This window comes from Danio rerio, chromosome 23 (assembly GCF_049306965.1).
Source record: "Danio rerio strain Tuebingen ecotype United States chromosome 23, GRCz12tu, whole genome shotgun sequence".
NCBI lineage: Eukaryota > Metazoa > Chordata > Actinopteri > Cypriniformes > Danionidae > Danio > Danio rerio.
Window position 1 is genome coordinate 9,412,501 of NC_133198.1, and position 13,062 is coordinate 9,425,562.

A 13,062-nucleotide genomic window follows, 5' to 3' on the forward strand; every position below is an offset into this window, starting at 1 on the left:
ACTTAAAATAAACTCGTATCAAATTAATATGAAAAATACAAAAGAAAGAGTAGCTCAGTTATACTTAGAGCTTCAAACTGGGCAAAAACATATTTCTTATGGATACAAATATAAGTCAATTAAATTTTCACAAATAATAACTACATGGGTGGCGCAGTGGGTAGCACGTTTGACTTACAGCAAGAAGGTCGCTGGTTCGATCCTCGGCTCAGTTGGCGTTTCTGTGTGGAGTTTGCATGTTCTCCCTGCGTTTCCGTGGGTTTCCTCCGGGTGCTCCGGTTTTCCCAACAGTCCAAAGACATGCGGTACAGGTGAATTGGGTGGGCTAAGTAGTCCGTAGTGTATGAATGTGTGTGTAAATGTGTGGATGTTTCCCAGAGATGGGTTGCGGCTGGAAGGGCATCCGCTGCGTAAAAACTTGCAGGATAAGTTGGCAGTTCATTCCGCTGTGGCGACCCCAGATTAATAAAGGGACTAAGCCGACAAGAAAATGAATGAATGAATGAATGAATAACTACGTGGATAATATGCATATAAATAATAATTTATTGCACTGTATTTTTAATAATAATGGGCATAACAATGCAGAACGCCTAATTGATTGAACAAATAAATGCAAATATATTGCTACATTTCTTAACCAGAGAGTTGCATGTGGAGAGGAAAAAGGAGTATGGACCCTATCATACACCCGGTGCAATGCGGCGCAAGGTGCGACGCAATTGTTGTTTGCTAGTTTCAGCTCATTTTGACCTTTTGCGCCACACTCTTTAAATAGCAAATGCATTTGCCCTCATATGTACGCCCATAGGCGTTCCGGTCTAAAAAGGAGGTGTTTCAAGGCGCATTGCTGGCGCGTTGCTATTTTGAGGAACTAAAATAGACTGTTCAATAGACCAGATCAAAGCAGGATGTACAGCAATACGCATATATCTTTACAAACGAAAAATAATTAAAGGATTAATTTAATATTACAAAAATGATTATTTTCTAGCCTACATAAATATAAAAACCTTACTTTCAAGCCTTCTTCATCTTTGGGGGCTTTTTCTGTTTATTCATGACAATTTGCTTTTGTATAATGTTATTATTAGTAGCAGTATTATTTATTATTTGCATATTTTTGTTTGTTTTATTAAAAACAAGCTTAGATTTGACCACCTGTCAGGTTTTAGACCAAATGGGACAAAGCATTTGTATTTTGGATATAACTTTTTTGACCACACTTATTACTGATAATTTATTCATTTGCTGGAAATTAGAACTGAGTTTAGAAATAATTGTGAAACAAATCTTTGCGCTTAACAAATTAAATTAATTTTTTATAGGCTAATGGATGTCTGTGTACAACACGTTTCCCTATCCACGAAAGTGAAAATAAATAATGAGGAGGTTCATCTCACATTCTCATGCTGTAGATGCTCTGTTTAACTGTTTTCTCGTTAGTGAAGCGCTCAGTTTTTCCACTTGCAAAGTCCGCCAAATAAATTGCAAATGCGCTATGGCGCGACGCAACTGTCTCCTAAAGGGAATGGAAGATGAGATTCTGATTGGTTTTTTCTCAAAACACACCTATAACTCATTAAGAGAATAAAATAAGCTCAACCCTGGCCTGTTAGACCATGCACCATGGCACAAAGCTTATTTTTCCGCCCTTAAAATAGCAAAAGTGGATTCTGACATGCCCTTAATGCTTTTGTGCCATGCCCTTTGGACTTTGTGCATGGATCATCAAAATAGAGCCTTATGTCTCCTACACTCTCAGACAGACACTCGCACTAGCCACTTTGGCTGGTTGAAAATAATTTCAGCAGGATTCGATTATGGGATGACAACAAGGGTTGGACAATAATATGCATGCAAATGCACGCACGACTGACAAAAAAATTGTGCCTGTGCAAGCAAAAGAAAGCAGGTGAATTCTGAATGAGAGGATGGTCTCTGGCATGCACTGGTGTGATGCTCGCTCCCGTTTCCTTGCGTGAAGCAACCGTGTCTAAAATGCAACTGATGCGATCGGTTCTCTTTCAAGTAGACTGTACAAAAAAGCAACACTGCCCTGCTGCTTTCAAGAGTTCCCAATTTTTTTTTCTATTTGGAAGCGGACATAGTTGCTGCTTTTGCTTAACCATTCTTTGAACAGATATTTTTTTTTAACCGTGATCATCCTTTCACGATCACACACGGTTTTTATCCTGCTTTCTTTTTATTGCTGTTATTTTTGTTAATATGGTTTAACTATCATTTTTTTTGCAATAACATTGCTTTAATTTAATTGGAGATCAACTCCCTATTTATGTAGAGTTAACTGGTGATCTGAGATCTTTAACCAGGACAGATTATTGTGCGTAGTTTTAAATGCACGACAATAATAATTTAAATGTTAATATTTTATTTTATTTTTTTTTTTAAAGAAAAGTTTTGCTCAATAAAGTGCATGCATACAGTAATATTTTGCTTGTTTTAACATATTATTGAAACTTTGTGGCTATAAAGTATTTATTTATTATTTATTTGTTTTTGGTGTGGTCAGCGATTTTAAATTTGGTAAATCCTGAATTTTGAGCTCTGAAAAGTCATGTGAAATAAAAAACTATTGCAATGCAACACTATGAAACCATAACTATTTGATCAGAGCAACACACAAAAAAGCTAAATGAATGAGCATGAGCAATGGGAATGAGCAAAAAGTCATATTTATGCTTATAAAATACATTTTCCCAACAACAAAATTAAGTAATAATGGTGAGTGGCTAGTAATGCTGGAAATCTATTAGCCACAGTGGATGGTGATCAAAAAAGTTAATGTCAAGCCCTGATTCTATATAATTTCATTGCAAACAACCCAGGAAATGCTGCAAAAATTGAAATGAAACCATTTAAAACATTTACTTCAAACATGTAAATCAGACAAATGTCACATGAGCCTCTGTTTATGTAAAATGGATACTGTACAATAGTTTGAAGTCAGAAATGGATTGTGGTTTATGTAACCATGTGATATGTTTCTCCAGGTTGTCGCCGAGATAAAGACGGCTACTACTGGATCACTGGACGAATAGATGACATGCTGAATGTTTCTGGTGAGGAAAGGATGACGACATCTGTACATTTCAACAGAAAATTTCTCCTGTTTTGTAATTTCCCCAAGAGAACGAGTGGCGCGGACCCACAGATGTTGAAATAATCCAGATGAACGAGTTTCAAAGCAAAGTTGAAATGATGAAATCCAGGCCACCAATTCCAAACATTAACCTCTTTACTGATAGTACTCTAGAGATTAACACAGCATTAAAGTAGCCTACTTAGAAGAAGTAGCAGTGGAGTAAAATGCCTTGTGATGGATGTGTTTGATTCAGGGCACTTACTGAGCACTGCAGAGGTGGAGTCGGCTCTGGTGGAGCATGAAGCCGTGGCGGAGGCAGCGGTTGTGGGAAGGCCTCACCCTGTCAAAGGCGAGAGTCTCTACTGTTTCGTCACCCTTAATGATGGAATAAACTACAACCAAAAGCTGGAGGCGGAGCTTAAGAAGCAAGGTTTGTGTGTTCAATTGAGTAGTTCAGTGTTTCTCAACCATGTTCACTGCATGTTTTGGATGTCTCCTTTGTCTGTCACACCCATTCTAAGTCTTTCAGTCTCTGCTAATGAGCTGATGATCTTAATCTAGGGTGTTTGGTTAAGAAGACGTGAAAAATTGTGCAGAGCTGGAGGTCCTCCAGAATGTGGTTGAGAAACACTGGGGTAAATTAATTTGGACATCCTATATTATTTCATTTAAAGGCACTGATTGATAGTTAAAGTTGAAACTGCTGTCTTCAATACATTGAAATAATTGAAGTAATATGTAATTGAGGCAATGTCAAACTTAATATAAAATATCTCAGAGGTATCATAACAATAACACTATATATATATATATATATATATATATATATATATATATATATATATATATATATATATATATATATATTGTGTTACATCTTCTGATATCATTAGATTTTGTGATGACACTTTAGGTCACAATTCACAATATTAACAAACTACTAACTTACACTACTAGCTTAATAAACTACTAATTAGCTGTTTAATATTAATTAGTAAAGTAAAAGTTTTGGGTAGGATTAGGGATGCAGCATAAGATCGTGCTTTATAACTACTAATGAGCGGTTAATATCTTGATAATAGGCAGGTAATAAGCCAGTAGTTAATAACATGAATATTGAGCTAAACTAAAGTGTGACCGTTTTTGTTTTGGTCAGGGTTTTTGCTTGTTGTTTTGTTTTTATGCTGATAATCTTGCTAGCAAAAAGCAGAAAAAAGTTTGATCAAATGAATTTACCTAAAAAGCGTGATGTATCAAATAAAAGTTGTTACGTTGAGCATATTTTTTTAAACTAAGTTGTTTGAGTAAATAATTCTTTTAATTAACTATTTTTTAAAAAGCCTGCTGTAAATAATTAGCAAAACTTAATTTTCTTCAGATAATTAGATATTGATCTTGAAGTATCATTAAAATATAAAAGGTATTTATACATTTATTTATTAAAACTTAACTTAAATATTTAATGATTTAACAACAAAGCATGCGTTTAGGGGTTGTTTACAATTATACGTGCTTGTTACTTGCTTAAGAGTATCAGGCATTAGAATGCATGCAAGTATATAATATAAATAACTCATGTGATCACGACTTCAAAAATATATCATTAGAATTTGATGAAGAACCAATATCTAATAACTTCTTTGTCCTCTTCAAACAGTGAGAGAGAAGATTGGTGCCATTGCTACACCTGACTACATTCAGAATGCTCCTGGCCTTCCCAAAACCAGATCAGGTATTATTACACTGTTTTGCCGCATTTCCACCAAAAAGGGTTGAGCTTGACTCTCTGTTGAATGCTACTTGTTTACAGCGAATCGGTCACTTACATCAGGTAAACGACAATACAGAAAACCGCACAGCAACAGCAAGCTAGCATCGCTTACACAAATCCTGTCTAATCTTGTGACAAATAGCCACATGCCAATAAGCAAGAACAGAATCTTCTGTATGTTCTTTGTTATTGTTTACAAGGCTGTTCACATTTCAGGTCAAAATGTGTGTAGAAGCATTTGTGTGTTTTCTGCACATCTACATTTGAAATAATGAACCTGATAGTGCTAAGAATGTGAACGGCCTGTATGGCTTATTTATTGAGCGAGAATGTCATACACCACGCCTGCCGAGTACAGTTGTACAATTGTTGGTATTATTATTACAATGTTTTTGCGTGTCTACAAAATGTTTTTTAATTTAAGATTTTTTTAGATATTTGTACTAGAAACAAGACAACGAAATCTAAGAAAATCATTTTTTGCAGTGCGTTTAGTTTCTTTTCTTTTCTTTTTTTTTTTTTTTTTTTTTTTAGAGAAAGCTTTAATGTCTGACAACTCTGCTTTTGTTCAGCAATTTCCACTTCACATCGTATTCAAACATTGATGTTTGCCTTCAAAACAATCACTGCCTATTAGGAGTGGGACAAATATTATCAAGATATTGATATGCCAATTTATCCCAATATTTCTGGGCACGATACATTATCAATACTCTAGAGGCAAGTATTAATATTTATCAGAATATAAAATGATCAATTCATCAGTCTTTCACTGCTGTTGTTTACCGCTTTGGCGGCAGTACATGCAGATAACTCTGGTCTACATTTGCTCTAATACATTTAGCTACAAAAAAAATGTAACAATATATTTGCATTTATTTGTTCAATTAATTAGGCTTTCTGGATTGGTATGCCCACCACTGTTAAAAATACAGAGCAATAGATTATTATTTATATGCATTTTATCTATGTAGGGATTATACATTTGTGAAAATGTAATTTATTAATATGTGTAAAAAAATTTTTGAGGCTCTAAGTAAAACTGAGCTATTCTTTCTTCTGTATTTTTAATATTTATCAAGTATGAGTATATTTTAAGAATAAGACAGCATTGTAAAACTGACTCACAGTGCATCTGGCTTTTTGCTAAAAATATATAAAAAAGTATACCAGATAGCCTTCACTTGGTTCTTCAAGTTCCTCTCGTGGCTCGTTTAGAATAGCAAGTACAACCCCAAAAATGGGCAAATGTCTGCAAAATATTAGCCACCATACAGAAGTTAGTGGACACTAGAGGTGTATGACATGTATTATGTAAAATAATAGTTTTAATCACATGAGAGCTGATATTATATATTGCATATTACTCAGTCACTATGTAAAACAAACACATCTCGAGAATCCAAAAGCATTCACTGAGAGTTAGATAAAATATTTATATAATATAATATAATATAATATAATATAATATAATATAATATAATATATAAAATGATTCAGTCAATTTTCTTGAATATCAGCACATCTGTAATTTAGAGATGGGACTTTTTAGCCACAAACTGCTCGCTGCACATAAGCATTTTCAAGCTTTTTTAAAAGCTGTGTGCTTGTTGCGAGTCTATGAAATGTGCTGTTGATAAAATAAATACATCTCATAACTTCTGAATAATTTTTTTCCTCTTGTTTACAAATATCATGGTATACATGGATGGTTTTCCTGTGATATATCGCAGGATCCCTGATATTTGATAATCGGGATAAAGTATCATGATAATATTGTATCGTGAGTTTACCTGTGATTCCCACCCCTACTGCCTATGTGCAATTTTTCAGGAAATTGGTAAAGATTTATCATTCGTTAACACACTCTGACACTAGCATATCCTGTTCTGATTCCATTTTATCTTCTTCCTTTTCTTCATTTTAAAATCGTTGCTATATAAAGTGCTCTACTAACTAGTCACAGCACTGACATTTGTGTTAGTCTTTAGTTGCTTTCATTGCTTCTATTGTTCTTTGTATTAAAAAAAAAAAATCAGTGGTTCCCAACCTTTTTATCACAGCGGACTGGGGGGTGGGTCAATGTAGGTTGCTAGGTAGGCTACCATCAACCGTGTTCTTAGAAGATGACAAGCTGACAAAACATTGCTGCATCTCTGAGACAAGTTTTATTTATGGAGAAAATTAAAAAAACTCTGCAGTGTTTGTCTGAGATAATAAGTCTACCAAAATGTGTACATACAAAACATGAAGCTGATCAATCGGTTCTTGTCATGTGTCTCGCGGTACGTTTGTGTCATTCTGAAGATGTTTTCAACTTTGTTCGCCTGAAAGAGCAGTGCAAGGGGTTCGCACCTTCCAGGCAAACCCAGTTGAAAGCATCTTCAGAATGCCACAAGTGCACTTTGCTTTTCAGTGTTTGGAAACTTAGTAGTGATTATTATTAAACCACACTGAACTGAGCTAAACTGAACTGAACTTAAACACTGAAAAATGGACTGACACTGTTTCAATTTACTATGTTCTTTTATGTGAAGCTGCTTTGACACAATCTACATTGTAAAAGAGCTATACAAATAAAAGGTGAATTAAATTGAATACATTTTGGTGTTTAAGTGACCAAGATGAACTAAGACAATATGGTAAGTTTTAAAAATATGAGATTGTTCAGACTCCAATAATAAATAAAATGGAAATAATAGAGATTTCTTCTTTGGCCCGGTATCAATTGATCCACACATCTGTACCGGTCCACACCCGGGAGTTGGGGACCACTGTGCTAAATAATTCAATTGAACTCATACGAAAGTGTGTGTTTTTTTTCTCTCTCTCTTTCTCTCTCCAAGGTAAAATCATGCGTCGGGTACTACGGAAGATAGCATGTAATGAGCGGGATCTGGGTGACGTGTCCACATTAGCGGACAGCTCCGTCATTGAACATCTGTTTGAAAACCGCTGCTATACAGCTGTGTGACCACCAGAGGCACCAAACACAACGCCGCTGTCTGGCCCAAAACAAGCTTCAGATCTGCAAGGAGTACGATCGGGTGGAATTTAGGACAACGCTAGTAGCAGACAAAATGGGGGAAAATAAAAAATAAAAAGCTTAGAGACACATAAATCCTACTGCTGTCTGCCAACCTTAAGAAATCTGTAGGAAACCCTAAGTTTGACAGTGGCACAGAGTTTTAACTGCTTTTTTACAAGATCCACTTGTATATTAGAAATCGTTTTACCCAGAAGTTTATTTTTCTTAGCGTTCTTGTTTTGGTTGTTTATGATTTCTTCTCTTTTCTCCATTTCCTGTTCATTTATTAATCTTTATATGACTGCACTGTTCTACTGTGTGCCAACATAGCCTAAATAACGGGTTATCAGTTTGTTTTTTCACCACTAAAATGAGAAATCAAGACTGTATGTCTCTTTTTTTGTGTGTGTAACTTGTAACAGCGCTGTGTTAAATCGCTGCTTTGGTAGAAGGTTTACTTGTTTTAACATTCAGGCTAAATGTATAGAGCTTTCTATACAAGGCAAGGCATCCATTAACGTACCAAAATAACATGCAGATGTTTTAATTGGTATAAAATAAACCATGTTTATTTAAATACTGGAACAGTTTGCGAAAGAGCTTTGATTGACTGCGTAAAGGCTGTTAGTCTGAAAATGTAATTAACCGGAGTTAATGCTCTGACCTTCATGATGGTTGGCGCACTGCATTTATCAAGTCATATTTGTGTTGAAATCTGCCATTTCATATTGTGAAGAAGATTTTCAGATGATTTGTTTGTTGGTGCATCTCTCATGCACCAGTATTGCATTTCTGGATTGTGTTTGTTATTTTAGTTGTCTGATTTATTTTCTTTCAGCTTGGCATTATTTTTTCAGTGCGTTTCTCAACCCTCTTAACACTTACAAGCTTATATGATGAGCGACTGAACTTTTGAAATTAAGACTGTTTTTTTTTTTTTACCTGTTATTTTTCTTTTCATTAATTTTCCTTGTAATCAATTCATTTGAGCAGACTAATGTCTCAAATAGAACTGGGTGAATTAAAGTGCTGAAATGCAAACAAAGTGGACTCTTTTATTTGCGTTACCTAAATTACTCATGTGTTTCTACATATTACTTATCAGACCAATAATTGATGTATGCAGTGTGAATTAATTTTATGAAGAGGTTACAAAGAAATGCATTGTATTAGAAAAATTATAATATTTTCTTCTTAATCAGCTATTTAAATGATTTGAAGGTTGATATGAACTGCGGCTGTTGAATATTTAGGTTTCCCACTGCGGTCACATGTATTAATTGCAATTTAAGATGTTTGAACTAAAATCAGTTATTTCAAAATGTGATGTGTTACAATATTATTGTTTTGTCTGGTTTATTCCCCTGCAGAAAAATCCAGCTTAAACCAGCCTAGGCTGGTTTTAGCTGGTCGACCAGGCTGGTTTTAGAGGGGTTTTGGCCATTTCCTGGCGGGTTTCCAGCCATTTCTAGCCTGGTCTTAGCTGGTCAGGTTGGAAAATGACCAGCTAAATTTAGAAATGGTTCTGCCTAGAAATGGTCAAAACCCCTCTTAAACCAGCCTGGTGGACCAGCTAAAACCAGCCAACCAGCCTGGGCTGGTTTAAGCTGTTTATTTCAGTAGGATCATCCATTCATTTTCCTTTGGCTTGGCTTCAGCGGAATAAATCGGCAACTTATCCAGCATATGTTTTACACAGGGGATGCCCTTCCAGCTGCAACCCAGTTGGAACCCTGTGGGATCCATACACACTTATTCAAACACACACTATGGCCAATTTATCTTCTTCAATTCACCTGAACCTCATGTCTTTGGAGGAAACCCATGCCAACTAACTTCACAAAGAAATACCACCCAGCCGGGATTCAAACCAAAAACCTTCTTACGCTAAGGCGTACAGTGGTAATTACTGAGCCATTGGGTCACCTTTATCTGGTTAAGTCTTTATTTATTTTACATTTTAGTTTGACCAATTTTTACTATTCAAACTAACTAAAACAGCACTATTTTCCAAAATTATATTTAAAAAGACATTGTTTTTGCTACAACCTAATGTTAATATGCTGTCAGCAAGTTTTGATCTTAAAATTGTCAAATTATTCTATTAAGCCGTTTCTTTTACATAAACCGGATGATTCACACATGATTCGGATTAATCGATTCCTTTTACAAAGCTATAATACTCGTGTCATAAGGGCAATTTAGCTAAATTAATTATGTCTTGTCATTTTTGGAGATACAAACTCGGATCTAAAACAACACGAAGGTTAGTGAAAATGTTTCTCTGCGACTAATTAAATACTTTTATTCATTCACCAATTAAAAAGGCTGTAATGTGTATAAATTACATTTTCTGCCTTTTGTTATTTATTCAGACCAAAAGTCAACCATATCCTCCACAAGATGGCGGTGATGCCAAAGTGTTCGTTTTAAAAAAGACCTCTCCACAAAGGATCCAAAACAGGTTTTATTGTCACTTTCCATTGCAAAAAGCTGCTTTTCTACATGAACTGCACACGTTAATTAACCCATAAGTTCATGTTTTGGTGCTCTTGTGCTGGGTAAAGAACCCACTGGCCATCTGTTATTCAAGCCGTGTGAAAGTGATTGAATAATTCATGCTACACTGCTCAGTTTGTGTCTGGGGATCGACTGTGAGGAGCAGAGGGCGGTTTGCGTTGTGCATTAAGGTAAAAAGTAGGTTAATGATAACGTTTTTAATTTCCCAACAAGAGATGATGAAGTAATGATTGGTTTAGCCATTTAGAAACTATGATACTTTATTTTAGGAGGTATTGGAATTGAATTAAGGGACAGTGCACCCAAAAATTAATCGTTTTTTTCTTCTAAATAAAAATGTCAATTAAAAAGGTCTTCTTTCTTCTGATAGACACACGCATACACAAAATATTTTTAAGAATGTTGGGAACTGGTATGCACTTGCTGTTTAAATCCAAAGATGCAAATTAAATGTAATATCGTTTCAAAATAAACTTAATAACGGGAATGTTGTGTAAAACATTTGAAAATAAAGCACTGTTTACATCCAATAAGTCAATGAGAACAAAATCATCAGTTTCTGCACGCTCATGGCAGCGAGGTAATACTATTGAACCACTTTGATAACAGACTTTAGGTAAGGCAGTTATGACAACATTTCAGATAATTTACAATGTTCCATCATGCCTGATCTGTAAAAAAAAAAAAAAAAAAACATGAAATTTTGATCACACTGTGAAAAATGCTGGGTTTCACACAATAAAGTTGTGTTGGGACAGCATGAAGGAATTAGGTTAACTCGTTAGTTTTTTACAAATTTAGGTGGATTGAACATAAAACAATCAAGTTGTCATTCAAAAAAAACAAATTATACAAATGAGTAGTAAATGCACATGCTGAAATGTTTTCATTTATATATTTTTATGTTTCTATAATATTTATGCAAATTTTTTTCTTATTGGATAAAAGTTTGCTTGTTTGTGCGCATACATTTTTTTCATGCAAATTTTCAAAATGTATGCATATCCTTGTGTTTTCATTAATCATTTTAATGTTATATTCCTAAATTTGCATAAAAATAGGTGGATGTGAACATAGCTATTGACATACAGTTGAAGTCAAAATTATTAGCCCCCTTTTGATTTTATTTAATTTTTTTAAATATTTCCCAAATGATGTTTAACAAAGCAAGGACATTTTCACAGTATGTCTGATAATATTTTTTCTTCTGGAGAAAATCTGATTTGTTTTATTTTGGCTAGATTAAAAGCATTTATTAATTTTTTAAAAAACATTTTTGGAACAAAATTATTTGCCCCTTTAAGCTAAATTTTTTTTCCAATAATCTACAGAACAAACCATCGTTATACAATAACTTGCCTAATTACCATAACCTGCCTAGTTAACTTAATTAACCTAGTTAAGCCTTTAAATGTCACTTTAAGCTGTATAGAAGTGTCTTGAAAAATATCAAGTAAAATATTATTTACTGTCATCATGTCAAAGATAAAATAAATCCGTTATTAGAAATGTTTTTAAAACTATTATGCTTAGAAATGTGCTGAAACAATCTTCCCTCCATTAAACAGAAATTGGTGAAAAAATACACAGGGGCGCTAATAATTCAGGGGGGCTAATAATTTTGACTTCAACTGTACATAGAAATATTATGGAAGTCAATGGCCACGGTTTCCAGCAATCTACAAAATATCTTTTGTGTTCAAAAGGAGGGAAAACCAAGTTAGGAACAAATCAAGGGAGAGTAAATAATGACATTTATTTATTTATTTATTTATTTTTATATTTATTTATTTATTTATTTATTGTGAACTAAAGCAGATATGTCCAAACTATGGCCCGCGGGCCAAAGTTGGCCTTTTGCAACCTTTGATCTGGCCCACCATTCCATTTAAGAAGAGAGGGAGCATAATGGGTTGGTGGTCTGGTGAATATCTTTGACAAATATTGTGATTTTGAATGTAATATAACCTTTTGTGTGTTTGTTTTGGTTATTTCTTTAGTTTTGTAAATTCATCAGAATTTAAATTTTAAAAAAAATTAAATACTGTCACTCGGTTGTTTTTGCTGTAATAAATTCATTTAACATTTTTTAAAAATATACTGCATTCGTTAATATAATTTAAAGCAATGTTTTCTAGATATTTTTTAATATTAAGAAATAAATTAGGAGATATCTCATAGAAAATTTAATGTACCTTAGGCTCACAGCCCTCAGTTAAGTTTGGTTTTTGGCCCTTAATTAGAAAGAGTTTGGGCACCCCTGCTTTAAAGTTTATTTTTCTAAATTCAGCTTAAGTATAAATAAAACATTTGTCAGCAGCTGCTCTACTGGTTTTACTCTCTCCATGATGATCATATAAACAACAGGCTGTGTGTATTTCTATATTAACATTTTTTTTCCACACGCTCACACTATTTTCAAATGATTTACTTTACTCTTATTTTTATAATTACCTCTTCATTTCACTTTCCATTCATGCCTTCGTGTGCTTTCATCTTCAGGCAGCATTGATGTTTATTCTGTGACACCTGAGGGAGGCAGGAAGCCCCGTGTCAGGTTATAGTCGATATTCTCCAGGAGGTTTTGCAGTACAGCTGAAACCTCTTCTGTTGTGTCTGTTTGGCTGAAGGGCATCA

General features: G+C 34.3%; 1 protein-coding gene across 4 annotated transcripts in view; it reads left to right on the forward strand.

The window, feature by feature from the left end:
- Positions 1–8,950, forward strand: part of acss2 (acyl-CoA synthetase short chain family member 2) — a 58,968-nt gene extending 50,018 nt beyond the window's left edge. For all 4 annotated transcript variants that reach the window (NM_001328353.1, XM_073938307.1, XM_073938308.1 and 1 more), the window contains 4 exons: positions 3,015–3,083; positions 3,360–3,536; positions 4,764–4,838; positions 7,724–8,950. In NM_001328353.1, the coding sequence (NP_001315282.1) occupies positions 3,015–3,083; positions 3,360–3,536; positions 4,764–4,838; positions 7,724–7,851 (449 nt within the window). In that variant the 3' untranslated portion in view covers positions 7,852–8,950. The remainder of the gene's footprint in view (positions 1–3,014; positions 3,084–3,359; positions 3,537–4,763; positions 4,839–7,723) is intronic.
- The last annotated feature ends 4,112 nt before the right edge of the window (positions 8,951–13,062 follow it).